Source organism: Hyphopichia burtonii (genome assembly GCF_001661395.1).
Source record: "Hyphopichia burtonii NRRL Y-1933 unplaced genomic scaffold HYPBUscaffold_4, whole genome shotgun sequence".
NCBI lineage: Eukaryota > Fungi > Ascomycota > Pichiomycetes > Serinales > Debaryomycetaceae > Hyphopichia > Hyphopichia burtonii.
In genome coordinates this window covers 44,016-64,666 of record NW_017963731.1, presented here as the reverse complement: position 1 = coordinate 64,666, position 20,651 = coordinate 44,016, and the positions used below count along the sequence as shown (strand labels likewise).

Sequence of the window (20,651 nt, the reverse complement as noted above, 5' to 3'; positions counted from 1 at the left end):
AATGTTTTAAAAAAAAGATAAACAAAAAGGTAAACCCAGGGTTTGGGAAGATATCAATTCTTTTCTTCAATTAACTTCTGTTAGAGGAGCTGCTCCCAAAATATGCCCGTGACGAATCAAGTGCACCTTGGAGAGATCCCTGGTGTCAATTCCAGAGATAAGGGGAGAGAAGAAGACGAAAGTGAGGTGGGGGCCAATTCCTCTGATGAAATTAGTTTGGGACTTTCATCTGGCAGTGAAGATGAATTGGCGCTGATTGAAGATGAAGACGATGAAGACGAAGAAGAGGAAGGGACGAATAAGGCTAAACGACCTACCAGGGCGAGAAATCCCGCAACATCTACGTATCAAGATGATTTATTGGACGGTATAGACTTTCAACTTTCCGATGATAGTTTTGATGACCTGGATGGACAAGTGCTATTCACGTCATCTTCTGATGAGTATCAAGATAATGAGGAAGCGGAGGATGATTTGGATGAAAATTACGACTTCAAAGAAGCGCTTCGGTTGGCAGGTAATTTCCGATCGAAAAAGAAGAAGAACGTCAAAACCAAGTCGTATTGGAAAAGGAAAATGATGAGAACCACCAATAGAGAGTTGGATCCCGAAGTCAGAATGCATTTGTCCCAAGCAAATGAAGCGTTTGTCCGACAAGACTTTCAGCTGGCGTTGAATTCGTATCTTGAAGTTATCAAGAAGGATCCTAAGAATTTTAATGCGTATAAAACATTGGGTGAAATCTATAAATCACAAGGAAGACTACATGAGTGTTGTAACTATTGGTTACTAGCGGCTAATATTCACCCGTGGGATAGTCAATTTTGGTCTAATGTGGCAGAATTGAGTAGTGAATTGGGGTATATTGATCAGGCCATATATTGTTATACGCGTGCTATTTCGGCAGACTCTAATAAACGGCCTGAATTCATCCTAGAAAGAGCTATATTATATAAGGAAAAGAAACAATATGGTCGTGCTTTAGAAGGATTCCAAAAGATACATTCACTTTTCCCCACTGATTCAAATATCATTAAAAATTTGGCTAGTGTTTACTTGGAACAAAAAAGAGTTAATGATGCCATAAACTTATATATGAGCATATTGGATCAAAACATGCGCCCTTCGGAGTCAACTGAATCTCAGGTTCCCTCTTTTGATTGGGCAGAACTTAATATTTTATGTGAACTTTATTTGAGCCAACATGCCTATGTAGTAGGTATAAAAATTCTCAAATTAGTTGCAAGATGGTTACAAGATAGAAGTGATGAAAAATGGTGGGATGAGCAAGATAACGATATCGAATTTGATAGAAGAAGATTTACGGTCATTAAGCAAAGATCAGCTACAGACCAAGAAGCAGCTCAAGATAAAGAATTTGATTTACCCATTGATATAAGATTTAAATTGGGTGTTTTAAGACTTGGATTGGATCAAAAAGAAGAAGCAATGTTTCATTTCGACTATTTGAGAGATGAAGAAGAAATTGCTGATTTACTATTTGAAGCCGGTAAAGCTTTAGAAGCACAAGGTTATAACGAAGATGCAATAGAGTTTTTAAATAAAGCCTATGATGATGAAGAACAAAGATCAACCGAATTGCTCGAGCTTATGGGGAAATGTAATTTAGAAATGGGTGAATATCAACAAGCAAAAGAGATATACACTTCTTTAGCTGAGGTTTTACCAGAAAGTTTAGATATTAAACTTGCCCTCATTGAAGCGCTGTACCATTTGGGTGATGTGGAAGAAGCCGGGGTACTTTTGGAACGTGTATCGGCAATGGCCAAAGATACTGAAAAGGAAGGTATAAAAGACACCCTGGGAGATGACGAGGAACCACTACCTCTTATCAACAATACTCAATTAATACGATCCGCCAGAAGTGCCAAACTCACCGAGGATGAGAGAATCGATATTGAAAATAATGCAAAAAGAAGAGTACTTGAAAAATTCCATCGTATGCAACGATTACAACCTGCTATTGATACCCATGACCGAGTTGCGGTAATGGCATGGATCAAACTTGCCGCACAGTTAGTTGAAATGTTTATGAGTGTACGTAGCTTCTTTCCTAGAGATAAAAATCGGTTATTCAAAGGGATCATTTTATATAAAAGAAAAAAACAAATGGGGATCAATGATAAACTTGCCCGTGTTTATAACTTATATGAAGGGATGACGGCTCCTGATAACATCAGACATGAACTTACTTCTGTGACTGAATATCGAGGGTTAAGTTATGATGAATGGTTTTTCATATTTGTACAATACGCAATCTTATTACATCAATACGAGGAAAATATTGAAATCGCCATTCAAACCATAGAGATTGCCCAAGGGGTAAGTGTCTTCGTTCAGGATAAAAAGAAAAGTAATATCATGAAATTAATTCGATTAATGTTTTCAATTAACCAGGATGACGCTACTGGAATAGCAGTTCATGTTAGACATTTCTTATCTGTCAATCAATTTTCTCCCTTTATGTATAAATTTTTCATGTGTTGTTTTAGTTCAGGATCAAAAAGATGGGCTTCTTATACTAGTTATCTTCACCAAAAGTTTTTCTTAAGACAAGTGAAGGCATTTGATTCTATTTTGAAAAATACCAAAATTACCGGTATGGCCACCATCACAGCAGATGTCAAGAATGTTAATTTGAAAAAAGATAACTTGGAAGTGCTTTATACATACGCTACGCTTTTCGGTGGGAGCAGAAGTCATGTTTCCGAAGTAATTTATGCTAATCGTGCCTACCAAAACTATCACCAGGATCCTACTGTATGCTTGATATTGGGTATTTCTCATGTTCACCGTTCCATGCAAAGATTAAGTACAAACCGTCATCTCCAATTACTCCAAGGTATTAGTTACCTCTTGGAATACAGATCCCACCGTCTCGCCAATGCCACAAATTACGAGCGTCAAGAAGTTGAATTCAACTTTGGACGTCTTTTCCAAATGATTGGCTTACCATCTCTTGCGGTCAAGTTTTACGATAAAGTTCTTTCTTTCCATGATAAACTTGAAGATTCTAAATACGATTTACTGATGGAAGCAGCCCACAATTTGTCTTTAATCTACACCATTAGTGGTAACACTGCTTTGGCAAGAGAAATCACCGTCAAGTATCTAACCATTTGAGTATCTTCATTTGTATATTAGTTAACTGTATAATTATTACAATTTTTCACGAATTGGCTGTAAAATGAAGTTTTTTTGTTTTTTTTTTTTTTGCGAGAAGTGAAAAACTCAAAGCAAAAGCTACTCGAAGCTCTTCACAAGACTTAACCAGATTTTTAGTAAGGTATGGTCAGACTCAAGCAGAGATACATTCTCTTCGATATCCTTTATCCACCCAAAGCAGAGCCTCGAAACTCTTCTGAGCGAGAAGTTTTTGAGAGTTTCCATAAATCCCCAGAAGATGCCTTATTACGAATGCATCGGTCATCACCACAATCGATTGATGGGAAGTCGATTATCCGAGCAACAAGGAAGGCTATACAAGACCATTACGGCGAGTTTGGAGCTGGGGCTGTTGGACAGGGACTTATGATGAAATATTTCAGTAACAAGACCTCTACCGGGATTATACGATGTGGTAGACAATCATGTCCTATGGTGGTTGCCTCGTTGGCTTTAATCAATTGTATTGGGAAAGAAGATATTATTATCAGATGTGTTCATATAAGCGGTACAATAAAGAAGTGTGAAGAGTTTCTGATTGCTCGAAACAAAGAACTCATGATTAAATTAGGGCATTTACAAGATGACAAAAATGAGTTTAATAATATACTCAATGCATTCCAAAACACCGGTGATGATTTTGCTAATGTGAAGGACAATTCTGAAGATGAAGATGAAGATTAAACGATGTGAATTGATATAGATATATATAGGATTTAATGAAACTTTTTTAATGACTAGATACAAATGATAGTACTTTTCTCTTAAACATTATTGCGAAATGATCAACTGCTTTCATAAGTTTGCCGTCAACTTCAATCTCAAAGGACGAAAGCTCTACAGAATAAGGTATCACTAAGTTCAAGACCCCCGCGGGAGAAGTGATCATATTGAAAAGAAAGTTGTAAGTGACTGAAGTGTTCAGAACAAACCAGATCTCTTCGATGGTCCAATCCTCGGACTTGTTTTCCACCTTACCTAAGTTTGAAGTTATAAGACTTGCCTTTCCCACATCCGAGCCAATTAATGAGTAGTACAATTTGAGTAAGTTCTGATAACTCAAGCACCAGGAGCTTTTAAAAGTTTCTCTCGAAATGAGATTTTCAGCCATCTTCATATAGGTATGACGGATGAGTGTTATAATATTCGATTCGGAGTAATCAACGGTTGGCGGTAAACGAAAAGCCTGTGCCAGGACAGTAGGACTATAATTGAAATTTGCAGCAAACTCAGGAAAATATCTCCGTCCATTTATAGCGATCAACGACAAAGTATGGTAGTCTGGATTCCTGAATCGGTTATAAAAGTGACTCTCCAAACAGTTAATACCCACGCAGTGGAAGAAGGGGGTCAATGTGAAGTTTTGCAGCCGGCAGAACTCGGTGATTCTCCTAACCTCATCCTGTTCAAATCTAACGATCTTGAATTTGCTACTGGTATCTTTGGTGATTGGTATTCCAGTACTGATCAAGCTGGTTCTTTTGAAAAATGATGGAATGAAGGAGACAAGTACATCATACAATCTTTGTAAGATCTTTCCAGAAAACGACGGACTAAATAAGTCAGTCTTCAACTCTGTACACAATGGCACTCTTTCAGGTAGCCTCACGGCATCTTGAGAGTACTCAAACAAAGTTCCCACCATCGAGTCGGCTTCCTTGACGTAAGACAACTCTTTCACCAAATCCCGAAGAAATTCAACGGAAGCAAGACCATCGAATATAGTATGGTCAAAGCATCCACAAACATACTGTTCTCCAGAGTCTCTCACAGTATAAACAACTATTCGCCAAAGTGGTAGAGTAGTACTATCCAAGGGTAATCTTTGCTTGTCCATTTTCTCCAACAAGTCCTCGTTGAAGGACGGAACTGTTTCAAAGCTCACCACGTTCAAAAACTTGATCTCATTAATAAACCTGGCTTCATAATCCTCCGGCCTGACCTGGTAGCTGGTTTTCAGTCGAGAGAAGTAGTTAACCACCAACCATGGGTTCTGCAAAATCATCGATCTAACAGCATTAGATAATACTTCAGCACTCACTAGATGATTGAGTCGAGTTACGACCCCAACATTCGTATAGATAGAATGCACATTTCTTCCTATGAAGTATCGCTCGAAGAACCCAACGTCTCTCCTATGAGACTCCCTGACCGACATTGTAGAGCTTATCATCTTCTTGTGGGATCAAGCGATATCTTAATCTGGGGAAATCACCGAGATTCGATCGAAAGACTGTTTAAGCGCATACCCCAAAATGCAACTAAAATACTCAAGTTTGCGGTATTAACCTCAACTGATGAAGATTAGATCAACAGATGAGTATTTCTTAATGGGAAGAGGAAAAACCTCAATTGAAACAACTGACAGTGGTTAGGCAAAGCGTGAAAATGGTAGTTGACTATTCGGTGTATTTGGTGACGGACTCTACGATGATTCCTGAATCATCGACTTTTTTGAGACAAGTTGAAGAATCAATTGAAAATGGTGCAACCATAGTCCAATTACGTGAAAAGACTTTGGGAACTCGGGAATTCATTGCCAGGGCTTCCAAAGTCCATGAACTTACGAAGAAGAAGGGCATTCCGCTTATTATCAATGATCGAGTTGACGTTGCATTGGCAGTTGATGCTGAAGGTATTCATGTCGGGCAAGATGACATGCCTGCTGCTACAGTGAGAGAGTTGATCGGTCCTGATAAGATAATTGGTGTTACTTGCTCGAATGTTGAAGAAACACAGCAAGTATGTGACGAAGGCATTGCTGATTATGTGGGATTGGGTACGGTTTATTTCACTAATACCAAAAAAGATACCAAAACTCCCCAGGGAACTGGGCCAATTGGGGTTAGAAAAATGTTGCAGGTATTGAGAAAACATAATACCAGTAAGAGTAACAAGTCTATCAGAAGTGTGGCAATCGGTGGTATTAACCAGACAAATGCAGCTAAAGTGTTATATCAGTGTGCTATTCCTCAACAAAGCTTAGATGGGGTGGCTATTGTCTCGTGTATTATGGCCAGTGAGGATGCCGCTGGTTCCACCATTGAATTGGCAGAAGTAATAAACCTGACGGTCCCATGGATAAGAAAGTTTTCCAATGGTGGTCCTGCTAAACTTGAAGATAAAGTTGCAGCCGTGCAGAACGCCAAACCTTTGGTTCACCATATAACCAACAATGTTGTGAAGAACTTCAGTGCCAACGTGACCTTGGCCATTGGTGCATCTCCAATTATGTCTGAGTTGGCACAAGAGTATGAGGAGTTTGCCACAAATATCCCAAATCTATCTCTCGTGGTAAATTTAGGAACTCCCAGTGATGATTTAATGCTGACCTTCGTTCATGCTTTACAAATTTACAACAAATATGGTAAATACATTGTATTTGATCCTGTTGCTGGAGGTGCAACCAATGCCCGTCTTGAAGCATGCCGGAAGTTATTGAATGCCGGCCAGCCTAGTGTAATCAAAGGAAATGTGGGAGAAATACTGGCTATTTGGAAATTAACTAGTAGTTATCAAGTTGATTCTGACTCAGCGGGTCAAAGCTTGATGCGTGGAGTTGATTCAATCGCTGATTTAGAAGACGACGTTGTAATCAGAATAGGTCAAGAAGTTGCCCAAGACTTCAGAACAGTGGTGGTGATTACTGGTAAAACAAACTTTGTTATAGACGGTACTTACGCTGAATCCAAATCTACATATATATGGGATGTTAAGGCTCCGATAAGGGCAAGTGAGTTACCGGTTACTAAAATTCAAGGTGGTCACCCATTAATGGGATCAATCACAGGATCTGGCTGCTCATTAGGTAGTACCATTGCTGCATTCATAGCGTCGCATGCAGATGGCCAATCAAAGGATACCAATGAAAGTTTCAATATAGGAGAAGCTGTTGTGGGTGCAGTTGAACTATATAATAAAGCCGGTGAGTTGGCTGGGAAAGAAACCAGTACTCCAGGAGCTTTTATGGTGAAATTTTTGGATAAATTATACGAATTGACTCATACATAATAAATCTACTTAAATGAATAATTCGTCACCCCGATACATGTACCTGAGATCAGCCAGGCTTTTAGTTGCAACTAAATGACGGGCTGGGAACCCATTCAAGGACTCTGCGTAGGAACCTAAGGTATTAAAAATCAATTTTGAGTTAGTTTCCCAAGCATTGTAATTCAAGTTTTGTAGATTGTCACAGGTCTGATGATAGCATTGATCAAAACTTTCATTAGCAACTCCGCCAAACATCTCCATTTCTTCTAACAGTTTTAATTTTTCTGCCCCGGTTGCTATACCACCGACTGGGATCGACTGTTGAGCAAAGCCAACGTAGTCCAGTCTACCATCCATGGGAATAAAAGTATAATTCAACCCATGCAGAGCGTACCATTCTGAATATTTATTTTTAATTTGTTGAGAACCAACTGGATCAACCAAATCGTCACCTTCGTAGATTTCAAAAGCATAGTTGGGCAGAGCAAGCATATCGTAGTCTAGCATTAGTCTGATTTTCAAATTCTCCTTTTCAGTTAGACTATCAGCATAGAACGAAGATCCAATTAGCCCAACTTCTTCTGCAGAAAACCAGATAAGACGAATTGAGTTTTCTGTTTGGATATTATTTTCTGCTAATGTTTGAGCCAAGTGTAATAGCGTGATTGACCCAGACCCGTTATCATTGATTCCAGGACCCGCTTCTACTGAGTCCAGATGGGAACCTAGTAAAACTATATTGTCATGATCTCCTGTTTTAGTTTCGGCAATGATATTTCTTGTTTCAATTTTTTCAAATGCAGAATCCATAAAAAACGATACTTCTGATACGGAGTTGACTAATTTTAAACCATCTTCAAGCGACATGCCAAATGTAGGAACCAAACCCCCAACTTCGTCATTACCTCTGGTAAGGGTTCCTTTTAACCCTTCCCCGGGGACCGAATTGTATATTACCAAACCGGCAGCATCAAAGCTTTTCGCCAACTGGGCCTTTCTTTCAAAAGTGCATCCCCCTCTTTGAGCCACCGCTAAGCAGCCCTTAATGTCTATGTCAATATAATCATTTTCCTCGCATCCAAGTTCGACTGCCACTGCCCTGGCAGTTACATTGCCGGTAGCAGGACTATAATAGAACGCAGAAGCATTCACTGCTTGTCCATCCACTGATACCTGATAGTCCCTAATAGAATTAAAGGTCACGTTAAACGTCTGAGAGGAAATATCGTAAAACCCTTGATGTTCTCGAAGGAGCCTGGTGATATAATGTAACGTCCCTTCATGGCCTATGCTTCCAATTGCTCTAGTATTATTTGAGAGCGATGCAATGTGGAACAAGTGCTCTGCCTTGAGTCGAAGATCCACAACGTTCACTTTCGCTTCTAACTCCTCTGCCAAAGACCCCAAGGTGACGCTAGCCAGAGCCAAACACCAGCACCAATATACGAGTCTCATTAGTACTTCTGTTATGCTGGCTTTTGTAAAGTTGCAAAATCTAAAATGCTGGTATAGGTTGCAAATCCAAACTGTAAAAAAGGTATCCCAACCAGCAAAACACGCTCATCTCATTTTGCAGGTTATTCCCCATATAAAGTAAGATAAACAGAAAAGTATAAGCAGGGTGAAATTGGCACCGACCAAACCTATTTGGAAGAGCTTAAGGGTTTAAGCTAGCCTTGAGATTGGTATTCGATTGTATTATTTTCCGTTTTGATAGTTTTGAAAGACACCAGGAGATGGTAAGACCAGCGAGATCTGAACGGCCCAAGATAAGGGGTTCAAATAAACCAGCTGCAAGAAAACCCCCAGTTTCTCGAATAAGTCAGATAGGACTGTTGAAGAAGTTTGAAGATAAGGAGTATGCCGAGTCATTATTGCACGAGGTGGCCAAAATGGTGGCACCTATTATACATGAGAACAATTTTCGAGTTGGGGTTCTTTGTGAAATGTATCCTAAGAATCCTAACTTATTGGGGTTGAATGTTAATCGAGGGTCCAAGATCTTGATACGGCTTCGATATGCTTCTAACTCCAGGCTGTTTTATCCTATTGGAGATATAGTGGGGACGTTTCTCCATGAATTGACGCATAATATATACGGACCTCATAACGATAAATTCTATAAATTTTTAGATGGGTTAAGAAAACGGTTTGAGGAGATACAGTATAGTTCCGGCAGTCTAATTGGGAACTATGTAATGGTGGAAGAAAAACTAGGAGGCAACAGAGGAAGATTTTACAAGTCTATTAATGACCGTCGTTTGGAAAAACTAGGACAAGGAAAATTCAAGGCCGAAGTTCGAAAACTAGGTACGTTGGCAGGAGGAACTACGATTCAAAACGGGAACCGGGTGGTCAAACCACCCAAGTCCGCACAAGGAATACGGGACTTGGTCCTACAAGCTGCAGAAAGAAGAATGAAGGATTCCAAATGGTGTGGAGAGTCCACGCAAGAGCCATCCAATAGCGAATTAGATATTGTTGAAATAGACGACATAAATGAAGACAAGGAGAATAAAAAGTTCAACGAATACAAGGAAGTGATTGACTTGACGTCAGAAGAAGAAGGTCTTCCCCAAGAAGAAGAAGAAGACGTCATTGTCATTGATGCTTGTGAAAAAGATAATACCGGTCTTCTACCTTCGTTCAGCGAAGGCAACGATTTCAAAGCTTCAACGTCCCCTTTGATGCAATCAAAAAAAGATAAACCTCAGCAAGACGAAGTACAGTATACTTTCCAGTCGTCTCCCGGACGAAACTTCATAAACGATCAAAACGACCAATATCCAAGGCGGAAACTAGTGGCCGAACTCGACTTTGACCAAATCATTAAAAAGGGTAAAACTACAAAACCCAAATCCCACAAGCCCAAGTCCAAGTCAAAGAAACAACGGAACAAGGTTGCTAAAACTGCCAAACCGGATAATTTTACTCCTAAAGATAAGCCCTCGTCCCCCGAAGCTTCACCGGCCGCCTTGAAAAAAACCGTGCGCTCGGTGGACTTCGACGAATTGCTCAAGTACCAGTTGCACTAGACTAGCCCAATAAACAGCTCCCATCAACATCAATCGTTGTAGCCGTAGCCGTACTTGGTTGCACCCTGCCAAACAATCGAAACAGAGGAAAAAAAAGACCCAAACCTCCAAACGGGAAGCCCGACAGAAAAAAAAGATCAATTGATCAACAACTTCTCCTTGCCACCAAACTTATCTGCTTTGATTCTAGAAACAACGTATAAGGAAAGACATTGTTTGCTGTGAATCTTGATACAATCTGCCAATAGTTTAAGTTTGTTTTTTTTTTTTTTTTTGGCTCTTGGTTCCATTCCTTTTTATTATTTGACACGTCAAAGTTCCCTGATAAACTTTTGCATTAACTAGCATACCATCAACCCAATAGTATAAATACAGCGATGGTATCCCAGATCAACTCCAAATCACGTGCGGCATTATTGAATTCTGGTACTTCGACCCCAAGCAACGGCTCAGTTCCCAGTACGCCTAATAGCGAAGAGCAGGCCCCATTAAGAAGACGGATTCTTTCTAGTTCCAGTTTCAAGACCATGCTTCTGTCAGTGTCGAGTTCGGGGACCTCTACCCCTCGAGGCATGGAGAAGACCGACTCTGTTATCAACTTGACCAAACCTTCGTTGTACGGAATATATAACGACAATTCGGTATTGAATTTGAATAGAGACGATGAAGACGGGAATGACTTACCACCGCAGGGGGAACCACAACCGGAGGAGAAACCGCAGGAAGAAGCAGCAGCACAGTTGAGTGTTTTCACCGGGTTGGCGTTGATCTTCAAGATCATCGTCCTTACTGGGTCGGCCTACGTGTATAATGAGGTTACTGATCACGTACATGCCAACCATATCAGTGTGAATAACCAGACCATGGAACCTATTATTTTCACCCAGTGGTTTTTGTATGATTTTGTTCGTCGTTTGAGTCCCTTGAATTATTTGGTTAAGACAGCTGACAGTCCGCAAACTTTGGAAGTGACTGACCGGATTGTTTCCTTAGCCATCCAAGGGTTGATTATGAGTGCTGTTTATCCTATAATGGATTACATTTTACCAACCGTGTTAACCAAACGATTATTATCGTCCAATCCTAATCCGCTCAACAACGCTACTTTAACTAACGATTTACTAAGAGCCTTGATTACATTTTTAGGAATCTCTTATGCCATTCGTAAAATTGAATGGAACTCTACTTTACAAATATCAATCATTTGGTCGTTGCTCAACCCCGGGTTATGGTTGTTGTTGGACGGCACCATAAGCGGCTTTTTATCCAGTTTATCCAGTGCCTTCATTGCCTGCATCACCATTTACTTTCAAAACGTCGATATCATCAACCGTATTCTGGCCAGTGATAACGGCTGGGAAAAGTCGGTGGGCATCTGGCTCTGGGTCGGTAGTTTCTTCTTCTGTGGGTTGATTCTTTTCGGTAAGTTGGGCAGAGCGTTATTCCCCGTCTACAAGCATTGACTCTATTTCTAGATACTTTATTAAACTGATTCTATACTAAACTAATCTTATATATTAATATATTAATACCGTGATGTATTGTGATGTATGGGTGTAAATAAATATTGTTGGTGTGCGGATGTTTTCCGGGATTACACTCAAAGTTTGCTGATTGGCTGAAAAACTTGAAAGAAAAAAAAAGTATTCAAACGGAGAGAAATGAAAAGAGACTAATTAATTCTTCTTTAGTAGAAACAAGAGTCATGTCTGGAGGTCCAGTTCCTGTTTGGAAGAAATATACTACCGGATCCACTGGGATCTGGGAAAAATTCAGAAGAGTATTCACATTAGTACCAAATAGATCTAGTGGTAATCCAATTCCTTATTTATACCGTCAATCTCCGCCAGGAGATCGTATCAAAGATGCCAAAAACTATAAGGATCCAGTAACCATTCCAGCCGGGGATATCAAGGGTAATCCATACTACAAGAGAGATTACAGAAGAAACTATCCTAGAGTTGTTGGATTTAATCAAACCAAAGTTAGTGGATTATTGCAATTAGGTTCTGCTGCCAATCCAAGAATCTCTGTTGGAGATAAAGGTACTAAAGAATTACAAGCATACAATACTCCCGATCAAGTTGTTAGTTTATCCTCTACATTAACCGATATTGATCCCAAAATAGTCAAGGGAGAAATATTGGGAAGCGAAGGAGAACCAATTGTTGCTCCATCGTTAAACAAATTCCATTGGACCATCTTGAGAGAACCACAACATGGGATGTTTGCTGACAACTACCCATGTCGTATTTTCACCGATGTTAGAAAATAATCAAACATTCTGTTAATTTCTGCATTTTGTATTCTATATTAGATATATTCACTATTTATTTCAAAAAAAAAGTAAATCACAAACTAGTTCATGAATACTTTCTCAAAGTTATTGTAGGTAATAGCAGCGATATTCCATAAGTAGCAAACCATAGTTTCAAGTACTGTAAAGGAGTTTCAAGTTTGAATTGATTCATGGTGTGCAAGGTTTCACAAGGATGAATCCACCACCATAGATCTAGGTTAAGTAAAGGATGCGGGTTAGTAGTGGCAAGTTTACCAGGAGGAGGTTTGGCTAGTTCTTGCTTATCAAATAGTCTAAAATGAAATACTGGAACCATATAAAAATCGTCGTACGAGATTGTGAATTGAATCTTATCATCCCCGAATTCTGCTTCTACGAAACTTAGCTTTTTATCGTTGATACTTTTGATATAATTGTTGGTGATTTTGAATATATGTTCTGAGCAGTGTAAGTTACTTATAATATCATCATTGAACCCTTCAATGTTTGCATTGAAGGTGGAATTGTCTATTATCATAACGAGATTACGGAAAAGAAGAGTAGCAAAAAAAAAATTGAAAAAATTCATCTTGCGATTCAAATCTACATCGAAACCTATAAATGAAACATATATTACGTCAATTCATCAGAAAAGTAAACCGATTACCACCACCGATATATACAATATTAAAAAAAGGAGAAAAAAACTCAGTATAAACCGGGCAATTTGCCATATTTCAGGGACCTTCTTACAACAACAGAACCATAACTCAATTTCTTTTATCTTCTTCTTCATTCGGGGTTGATTCATTCAATAAACTCAGTTTCCCATTATACATAATCCCAGCATTGCTCCCACTAATAGAGTTTCGATTATATATTTCCTTGACTTTTTCGGCATTTGGATGTTTTAAAGGCACTCCACCGGGAACTGAACTCTTAACGTTTTCTCCACCCAACTGCTTTTGCATAGCATAATCACCACTGTCAAAATACTTCTTATCTTGAAATTTAGATGACAAAATTTGCTGAGTAGTAGGTAATTTCCCATACATCTTATAAATTCGAAGCTCTTGGGGAGACAATTTGGACAAATCAAGGTTCTGGGTGTTTTTGGGTGGACCCAAGGGGTCATCTTCGTGCATAGACATCTTGGACAATTGATTGTACTGATGATTAATAAGATGCTTTCATCTATTAATGAACAAGTCTTTAGATTACGCTTTCAATTTTTTGTTCTGGGGGCCACGACGATTGGTGCGGGAACGACCATCAATGAACGCACACACACACCCGTACATCAGTAGAAGAGATGGCTAGCCACGGCAGGAACAGCAGGGCCAATTAGGATGAGTAGGTCTACCAAGTAGACGACGTAGTCGTAGAGCTCCAAGGGGATGGGGACGAGTTTGTTCGGGAGCTTGTTTACGAATAAGTTGAAGCGTAGAGTGTCCGGAAGGTTGCTGGTGCAAGTGACAAAGTTTGCTTTATAGTCAATGACGATGTAAATATCCAAGGTATTTTCAACTAGTTCGTTGTAGCCGGTGAGCTCGTACCTCTGGATGAATTCGTGGGAGATGGAGAAATCAAAGGGGAGTGTTGCGGGCCAGCACAATTTGACATTGATTAGATCGTTTGAGTCGAAAAGAGTATTATTGTAGTTATTCAATTTGACCAAAAGTCGTTCCTGTGGTTTGTTCACCATGTCATAGTGCAAGCTGATGGTTTGCTGTTCATTGCTGAGGGTGCTGAAGGTGAGTTTGTCTCCAATCGGATAGCTGTTTATCAAAGATGTACTAGAGTTTAGTCTTTTGATGAATCCTGGAGTATATGCAACTGGTAAATGCGAGTACGGTATATCGTAGTAGTAAGGGATTCGGAAAAGGCTGGTTTCGGTGTTGGCCACCACCAATGCCATCAAGAAGAAGATTATGGCCACTGGGAACTTCATGGTTGAAAAGTCAAAAAGGAAACATCAAGGTGTTGTTGAAGTTTTTTTTTTTTTTTTTCTTCATTGAAAAATCGCATCGTATCTTTAGGGCAAGATTAGTTAGTAAGGTAACTGTAGATCTAGCTTGAATCTTACGTTGGGGTGGTGTTCGGTCATGGAGCGTAGGGCTGACTGGCGGAAGGACTGGAAGTTGTCTGGGGAGATATCGGAATCGGTTACTTCCACCAGGAGATCCAACAAGGCCATTTCCAATTTTAGAAAGTTTTGGTTGACATAATGCATGAAGCTTCGAAGATTGAAGAGCCATCCGTGGAGTAGAATGCATTGCAAGTGGGGGAACTTCGAAGGGTCGATCAAGGTCTGGAACTGTTTGAGGGAAAGGTGTTTTTTCCAATTGATATCGTCGTAGTGTTTAAACTCGATGAAAAGAGTTTGTAGGGACGTAGATTTGGCATTGAGCGGATCATTGAGGAAATTGGTGAATCTTTCCGATAGTATAAAGGGGTTGTTATTGGAATAAGTGATTTGGCAAAAGTTCAAAGTATTATAGTGGTTAAATTGAGATAGTTGAAAGGGATACTCCCAAGTGCAGTTTTCGATGGTTAGTGATTGTAGGTGATTTTCTGGCATGAGGTCCGAGGGGTCCCAATTGAAGTGGTAAGAAGATAGGTTCAAATGGGTTAGTCTGGAGAAATTTGCAATATGGGCTAGATGGAATATTTTTGGATTGGTTGAGACTACTTGGGTCTGATGGGGTAAGGGACAGTTTGCCGATATGTCAAAGTATAAAGTTAGTTTTTCGATTTTGCTGTTGGTTCTATACTTGAGCCAATTAGAGGAATTGATCGAGTTGACAAGGAGTCCACGAAGATTGGGCAATTTTGTTAGGACGTTTTGGAAAATATCAATTTGCCATTCTCCGTACGAATAGTAATCGATTATTCTTAGGTATTTGATGAAACTAGCGTATCTGTTGAGCACCGGAGGCAATTTTTCCCGGATGTCTATGAGATCATTCCATCTTACTTTAATGTTGGAGTATAAGTATTGGATTAGTTCATTTCTATAATCATGACAAGTGGATGCTAAATTTATGATATCAGAGGCGGCCAAGTACTGGAAAACACTTTGAATCACATCATTTGGTAGTTTGACCAAGTTGAAGCTAGACTTTCGAGCTATTTTACGAGATGGAACCGAGTGGTCACCACGTCTTTTCATCCTTGGATAAAGAAGAGGAAGTGAGAAAAAATTTGCTTTTTTATTACAACTTAATCCCATTAACTACATCAACAACTACAATGAACAAACCGATTACGGATAGACAGCTCATACAGGTGGTACGGCTACTGCTAGTGACGGTGTTGAGTGTGATTCTTATCAAGCGGGTTTTGAATAGCGGGTTTTTACAAATGAATTCGAATCCACCGGTGGACGACGGACGAATCTTTGAAAACTTTGAATTCGACCCGCAAGATCGGTTTAATATACATGATAATATCAAGTACAGTTGGATAATTATAATTACATTGGCTATGGTGCTATCTTTTCTACTTGTTTAATGACTTTTATTATATAGTATAAATGTATTATAATTCACCGTGTTTACCACCGGTTTTAACAAATTCGCTTTCATTTCGATAAAAATCCATTGGCACTTTTTGAACATTATCATTGGGTTTACCATCATCGTCGCCGTCTTCTTCTTGGATGGAAACCCCCTTGTGAGCATTTTCTTTGCCAATTGCCCCGTCGGCATCGATTGCAACGTCAATCAAGTCACGATCGTCGTTCTTATTGATGCCCTGCTGCTTATTATGAGAAGTAACCTTATCTTCGGTTTCTTTGGCTTTAGCCTTAGCTTCGGCAGAAACGTCTTTGGAATCATTGGACTCTTCATCTGGTTGTTTTTCCTTTTCTTCTTTACCACCCGACTGTTCATGTTTAGGAGCTTTTTGAACATCCTCGTAAGAATCGGCTTCGGAAACTAAGGACTTACCTTGGTGCAATTGGCCTTGATTGAGGCCAACAGCGTTTTTGGCACTATTCAAGATACCAGAAACCCCAGAACCGGATCCAGTGGATTCGTCTTCGGGGACTTTTTTGGCAATGTCTTCTCTTGGAACAGTATCTTTTTCGCTATCAGTAATTTCTGGGCCTGACATTGTGTATAGTTAGGTGAAGCTAATGAGTAGCAACTTGGACAAAGTCTCGTTTAAATACCACTGGAGGTAATGGCACCACCGACATGGAATATGATTGCTATTTGCTGCAAAAACAGAGTAATCTGGCCGATGCCAAACGCAACGCCCGTACACCACACATTGAACCGGCGACGGCAAAAAGGATCCATCCTGGAAACCACCGATCTATGTATCCATTTAAGTATGTATCTAAGTATGTATCTAAGTATGTATCCAAGTATGTATCTAAGTATGTATCTAAGTATGTTAGTAAATCAATTTTGAAATGTCAATTTTAATATGCCAATTTTAATATGCCAATTTTAATATGTCGAAAAGTATGTATCACATTTTGAAGTATGTATCACTTTGAAAGTAAATCGATTTTAAAAGTATGTTTCCATTTAAAAGTATGTATCATTTTGAAAGTAAATCAATTTTGAAATGCCAATTTTAACATGTCAATTTTAATATGTCGAAAAGTATGTATCACATTTTGAAGTATGTATCACTTTGAAAGTAAATCGATTTTAAAAGTATGTTTCCATTTAAAAGTATGTATCACTTTGAAAGTAAATCGATTTTAAATGTCAAAAAGTACGTCGATTGCAAAAGTATTATCACATTTTGAAACTACTCATCCTTTTCAAAGCAAATCCATTCAAAAGTATGGATCACTTTTTGAAACTACTCTTCACTTTCAAATATATTTATTTAAAAGTATGTATTCATTTAAAACTATGTATAGTGTTACTTTCAAGTATATCATTATCGATTTATGTATGTTACTTTCAAGTATATCATTATCGATTTATGTATGTTACTTTCAAGTATATCATTATCGATTTATGTATGTTACTTTCAAGTATATCATTATCGATTTATGTATGTTACTTTCAAGTATATCATTATCGATTTATGTATGTTACTTTCAAGTATATCATTATCGATTTATGTATGTTACTTTCAAGTATATCATTATCGATTTATGTATGTTACTTTCAAGTATATGATTTGGTAGCAAAAACACAATATCCCAATTGGTCTTAGCACAATACGTTAAATAGCCCTCGCGCATTAGCCCATGGATAGCGAAGATCAACAAAGATCCAATAAATCTCTATATCTTCCAATATTCTCTACTAATCCGCCAATTCCTTAACAGCACTGATCTTTACTCTTTGCAGTATTGCAGTTTCTTTGTATTGAACTTTCTTTGTATTGCAGTTTCTTTGTAGTGAACTTTCTTTGTAGTGAACTTTCTTTGTAGTGAACTTTCTTTGTATTGAAGTTTCTTTGCAGTTTTCGCTACAGTTACAGAGTTACCGTCCAGTTTCAATGACGTAAGCCCCAAATCCACCCGCACGTGACCGGGCGTGCATGTGATTTTGGCCCGCAACTAAAGCCACACCCCAAATTAATTACTTAATCGATAATAAGAATTGCGATTGGGGCTTTCCAGCCTTTCTTTTTATATTCTTTGGGTTATCAATTACGAAGCTCCGATTAGTACAGATCACCTTCAACCAGTGGACAATTACGACCAGGAATTTTTTAATTGTGATGGATCTTTTTTCGCCTTGCCAATAAAAGTCCCTATCACTTTCGAGTTTGCATGAGTTATTCCTGTAAATAACGTTTTTGGCATTTGCCAAAAGTCGACCTCATCGCCTATCTTGAAATTTCGAATTTGTATAAATATTCCATCTTTGTAGTTTTAGAATTAATTTATAACAGTTGCTTGTTCTGTATTTGATTTATCATTTATCTAAGATACTTTTTTTCTGCTAGTTTTGTGGGTTAATTTATTGTTTGCTAAATTAATGATATAAAAAAGAATTGGTTGCCATTATATTTCGTTTTCTGTTCGTCAAACCATGCTAGGTAAACTTCTTTCAAAGGACTCTAAGAGTTCTAATTCAGAATTCACTGAAAAAAACAAAAATGACGTTGAAGGCAACGTTTTACTGGATGTTCCTGACGATACTTCTTCCAATTTAAGTGCTGATGAATTCTTACATTTGGTTGTTGCTGAAGAAGCCGGCCATACCATTAACTACCGTAATTGCTCCTGGCAGAAGACTGCCGGGTTGTTGTTTTCGGAATATATTTGTCTTGCCATCATGTCCTTCCCCTGGTCTTATTCGGTGCTTGGTTTGGTCCCCGGGTTGATTTTGACCTGCTTCATCTCGCTCACGGTTTTGTATACTGGGCTTACCATTTGTGATTACTGTGCTGCTTATCCCCATATAACAAACGTTTGTGATATTGGTCAACACTTGTTTTGGGGGTCGAAAGCCGTTTGGTATGCAACCGCGATTTGTTTCCTCCTCAATAATACGTTGATTCAAGCCCTCCATGTTTTGGTGGGGGCCAAATACTTCAACACCATTAGTGATAACACTACGGTTTGTACCATTGTGTTTGCGGTGATTTCCGCCATCATCTGCTTCTTGATTAGTTTACCCCGTACGTTTTCCTCGTTATCGGTGGTTGCTTATTTCTCTGCAATTACCATGTTTATTGCAGTCATTTTATCGATGATTTTTGCCGGTATTCAAAAACACCCGGGTCATTGGTCCTCTGCTGACAATTTACCCATCCATTATAACTTGTGGCCGGAAAAGGGTACCACTTACGTGGCTGGAATGTCGGCGTTTTTAAATATCGTTTATACTTTTGTCGGTCAAATCACCTATCCTTCTTTTATTTCTCAAATGAAACAACCAAGAGATTTTAAAAAGGCTTTATACGTGGTGACTCTTTGTGAATTAATCACTTTTGCTCTTGCTGGTTCAATTGTTTACGTTTACGTTGGTCAAAACTATATCACCGCCCCGGCCTTTGGCTCTTTATCGCCAGTTTTCAAAAAAGTTGCCTTTTCCTTTGCTTTACCAACCGTCTTGTTCTTGGGCTCCTTATACTCGAATGTCTCCAGTCAATTCTTATTCTTGAGAATCTTTGATAAAGATTCAAAACATAGAAACGAACACACCGTTACTGGTTGGTCCACCTGGATTGGTCTTAACGCTATTTTATGGATTGTCGCCTTTATTTTGGCAGAAGTTATTCCCTTTTTCTCCGACTTGCTTTCTCTTATGTGTTCGCTTTTTGACTGTTGGTTTGGGTTTGTCTTCTGGGGGGTGGCCTTTTTCAAATTACGTAAATTGGCGGCTGAAAGGAGAGGTGAATCTTTTTCAGTCTCTTCTTTATTCAAATCTGGCGGTATTGTAACCAAATTCGAAATCATCGCTAACCTCTTCTTAATTGCAATTGGGGTTTATATCTTTGGCCCAGGGTTTTATGCTACTATTCAATCCATCATTTGGAGTTATCAAGAAAATGCTTACGGTTCGGCTTTTGCTTGTGTTTCCAATGGTTTATAGACCTGTATTTTCTGTTCAATTCTTCTATATAAACTATACATTTTTTAAATATATATATTTCATATGCTATTTTCTTGAGTATCCCATATTATGGTAACTGGACCATCGTTAACCAATGAAACGTCCATCATCTCTCCAAATTTCCCATCCTTAACCCGTTCTTCACCAATTTCTCCTCTTAACTTATTCAAGAATTCATCGTATAAACTTTTGGCGGTATTCCCTTTGGCTGCTTTATGGAAATCTGGCTTGGTTCCCTTTTTAACCGTACCGTATAATGTAAATTGAGAAACTGATAATATACTCAAACTCGGATCCTGGAGAACACTCTTACTCCAGGGCTTACCATTCCAACAGCCCACATTCTCTTCGTTATTCTCAACGCTTTCAAATAATCTGAGGTTGACTAACTTCTTACTCAACTTACTAACATCTTCAAGGGTATCGGATGTAGAGATCCCAACTAAGATCATAAGTCCATGCTTGATTCTGAAAAGGTTAGTTCAATTCTCTATTGTGCACGCAAACCTATACATACGAAGAAACAATCTGGTTATCGACACTAACACTTGCTTGTTTCACTTTCTGGATAACAACCCTCATGCTTATCTTTCAAGATATCGTTCTAAAAGGGTAAAA

General features: G+C 38.8%; 15 protein-coding genes across 15 annotated transcripts; 7 read left to right on the top strand and 8 right to left on the bottom strand.

Moving 5' to 3' along the window:
• The first annotated feature begins 52 nt into the window (after nt 1–52).
• On the top strand, nt 53–3,192 carry TFC4 (transcription factor TFIIIC subunit). Its single transcript, XM_020221234.1, has one exon. The coding sequence runs from the start codon at nt 103–105 to the stop codon at nt 3,142–3,144; it is 3,042 nt and encodes a 1,013-aa protein (XP_020075874.1). The 5' UTR covers nt 53–102; the 3' UTR covers nt 3,145–3,192.
• An 84-nt stretch (nt 3,193–3,276) lies between these two features.
• On the top strand, nt 3,277–3,886 carry HYPBUDRAFT_152868 (RNA-binding protein). The gene has a single exon (XM_020221233.1). The coding sequence runs from the start codon at nt 3,310–3,312 to the stop codon at nt 3,868–3,870; it is 561 nt and encodes a 186-aa protein (XP_020075873.1). The 5' UTR covers nt 3,277–3,309; the 3' UTR covers nt 3,871–3,886.
• Nucleotides 3,887–3,916: 30 nt separating this feature from the next.
• On the bottom strand, nt 3,917–5,344 carry HYPBUDRAFT_148604 (alcohol O-acetyltransferase; the record flags this gene model as incomplete). Its single annotated transcript, XM_020220135.1, has 1 exon — nt 3,917–5,344. The coding sequence occupies one exon, from the start codon at nt 5,342–5,344 to the stop codon at nt 3,917–3,919; it is 1,428 nt and encodes a 475-aa protein (XP_020075872.1).
• A 230-nt stretch (nt 5,345–5,574) lies between these two features.
• Nucleotides 5,575–7,197, top strand: THI6 (bifunctional hydroxyethylthiazole kinase/thiamine-phosphate diphosphorylase; the record flags this gene model as incomplete). The annotated part of the gene is made up of 1 exon (XM_020218754.1): nt 5,575–7,197. The coding sequence occupies one exon, from the start codon at nt 5,575–5,577 to the stop codon at nt 7,195–7,197; it is 1,623 nt and encodes a 540-aa protein (XP_020075871.1).
• Nucleotides 7,198–7,206: 9 nt separating this feature from the next.
• HYPBUDRAFT_6123 (Zn-dependent exopeptidase) lies at nt 7,207–8,634 on the bottom strand (the record flags this gene model as incomplete). Its single annotated transcript, XM_020223548.1, has 1 exon — nt 7,207–8,634. One exon carries the CDS (start codon nt 8,632–8,634, stop codon nt 7,207–7,209), a length of 1,428 nt encoding a protein of 475 aa, XP_020075870.1.
• A 281-nt stretch (nt 8,635–8,915) lies between these two features.
• On the top strand, nt 8,916–9,671 carry HYPBUDRAFT_96474 (metalloendopeptidase; the record flags this gene model as incomplete). The annotated part of the gene is made up of 1 exon (XM_020223975.1): nt 8,916–9,671. A coding segment is annotated over one exon (756 nt), but the record flags the coding sequence as incomplete, so codon positions are not given.
• A 1,079-nt stretch (nt 9,672–10,750) lies between these two features.
• HYPBUDRAFT_99407 (uncharacterized protein) lies at nt 10,751–11,659 on the top strand (the record flags this gene model as incomplete). Its single annotated transcript, XM_020224033.1, has 1 exon — nt 10,751–11,659. A coding segment is annotated over one exon (909 nt), but the record flags the coding sequence as incomplete, so codon positions are not given.
• A 260-nt stretch (nt 11,660–11,919) lies between these two features.
• Nucleotides 11,920–12,489, top strand: NUO2 (Nuo2p; the record flags this gene model as incomplete). Its single annotated transcript, XM_020218675.1, has 1 exon — nt 11,920–12,489. The coding sequence occupies one exon, from the start codon at nt 11,920–11,922 to the stop codon at nt 12,487–12,489; it is 570 nt and encodes a 189-aa protein (XP_020075867.1).
• Nucleotides 12,490–12,577: 88 nt separating this feature from the next.
• Nucleotides 12,578–13,030, bottom strand: HYPBUDRAFT_109016 (uncharacterized protein; the record flags this gene model as incomplete). The annotated part of the gene is made up of 1 exon (XM_020218672.1): nt 12,578–13,030. The coding sequence occupies one exon, from the start codon at nt 13,028–13,030 to the stop codon at nt 12,578–12,580; it is 453 nt and encodes a 150-aa protein (XP_020075866.1).
• A 232-nt stretch (nt 13,031–13,262) lies between these two features.
• HYPBUDRAFT_148598 (phosphatase regulator) lies at nt 13,263–13,643 on the bottom strand (the record flags this gene model as incomplete). Its single annotated transcript, XM_020220134.1, has 1 exon — nt 13,263–13,643. The coding sequence occupies one exon, from the start codon at nt 13,641–13,643 to the stop codon at nt 13,263–13,265; it is 381 nt and encodes a 126-aa protein (XP_020075865.1).
• A 149-nt stretch (nt 13,644–13,792) lies between these two features.
• On the bottom strand, nt 13,793–14,443 carry HYPBUDRAFT_109017 (uncharacterized protein; the record flags this gene model as incomplete). The annotated part of the gene is made up of 1 exon (XM_020218673.1): nt 13,793–14,443. One exon carries the CDS (start codon nt 14,441–14,443, stop codon nt 13,793–13,795), a length of 651 nt encoding a protein of 216 aa, XP_020075864.1.
• Nucleotides 14,444–14,542: 99 nt separating this feature from the next.
• HYPBUDRAFT_109063 (uncharacterized protein) lies at nt 14,543–15,664 on the bottom strand (the record flags this gene model as incomplete). Its single annotated transcript, XM_020218678.1, has 1 exon — nt 14,543–15,664. One exon carries the CDS (start codon nt 15,662–15,664, stop codon nt 14,543–14,545), a length of 1,122 nt encoding a protein of 373 aa, XP_020075863.1.
• A 368-nt stretch (nt 15,665–16,032) lies between these two features.
• On the bottom strand, nt 16,033–16,608 carry HYPBUDRAFT_148595 (uncharacterized protein; the record flags this gene model as incomplete). The annotated part of the gene is made up of 1 exon (XM_020220133.1): nt 16,033–16,608. The coding sequence occupies one exon, from the start codon at nt 16,606–16,608 to the stop codon at nt 16,033–16,035; it is 576 nt and encodes a 191-aa protein (XP_020075862.1).
• Nucleotides 16,609–18,381: 1,773 nt separating this feature from the next.
• Nucleotides 18,382–20,251, top strand: HYPBUDRAFT_152863 (uncharacterized protein). The gene has a single exon (XM_020221232.1). It carries the CDS (start codon nt 18,504–18,506, stop codon nt 20,010–20,012), a length of 1,509 nt encoding a protein of 502 aa, XP_020075861.1. The 5' UTR covers nt 18,382–18,503; the 3' UTR covers nt 20,013–20,251.
• Nucleotides 20,072–20,615, bottom strand: HYPBUDRAFT_156954 (D-aminoacyl-tRNA deacylase; the record flags this gene model as incomplete). Its single annotated transcript, XM_020222255.1, has 2 exons — nt 20,072–20,501; nt 20,551–20,615. 2 exons carry the CDS (start codon nt 20,613–20,615, stop codon nt 20,072–20,074), a joined length of 495 nt encoding a protein of 164 aa, XP_020075860.1.
• Between the last annotated feature and the right edge of the window lie 36 nt (nt 20,616–20,651).

What these genes read in the sequence shown, in the direction of transcription:
- HYPBUDRAFT_152868 (XM_020221233.1), top strand. Translation starts at nt 3,310, where the DNA reads ATGGTCAGACTCAAGCAGAGATACATTCTCTTCGATATCCTTTATCCA.
- TFC4 (XM_020221234.1), top strand. Translation starts at nt 103, where the DNA reads ATGCCCGTGACGAATCAAGTGCACCTTGGAGAGATCCCTGGTGTCAAT.
- HYPBUDRAFT_152863 (XM_020221232.1), top strand. Translation starts at nt 18,504, where the DNA reads ATGCTAGGTAAACTTCTTTCAAAGGACTCTAAGAGTTCTAATTCAGAA.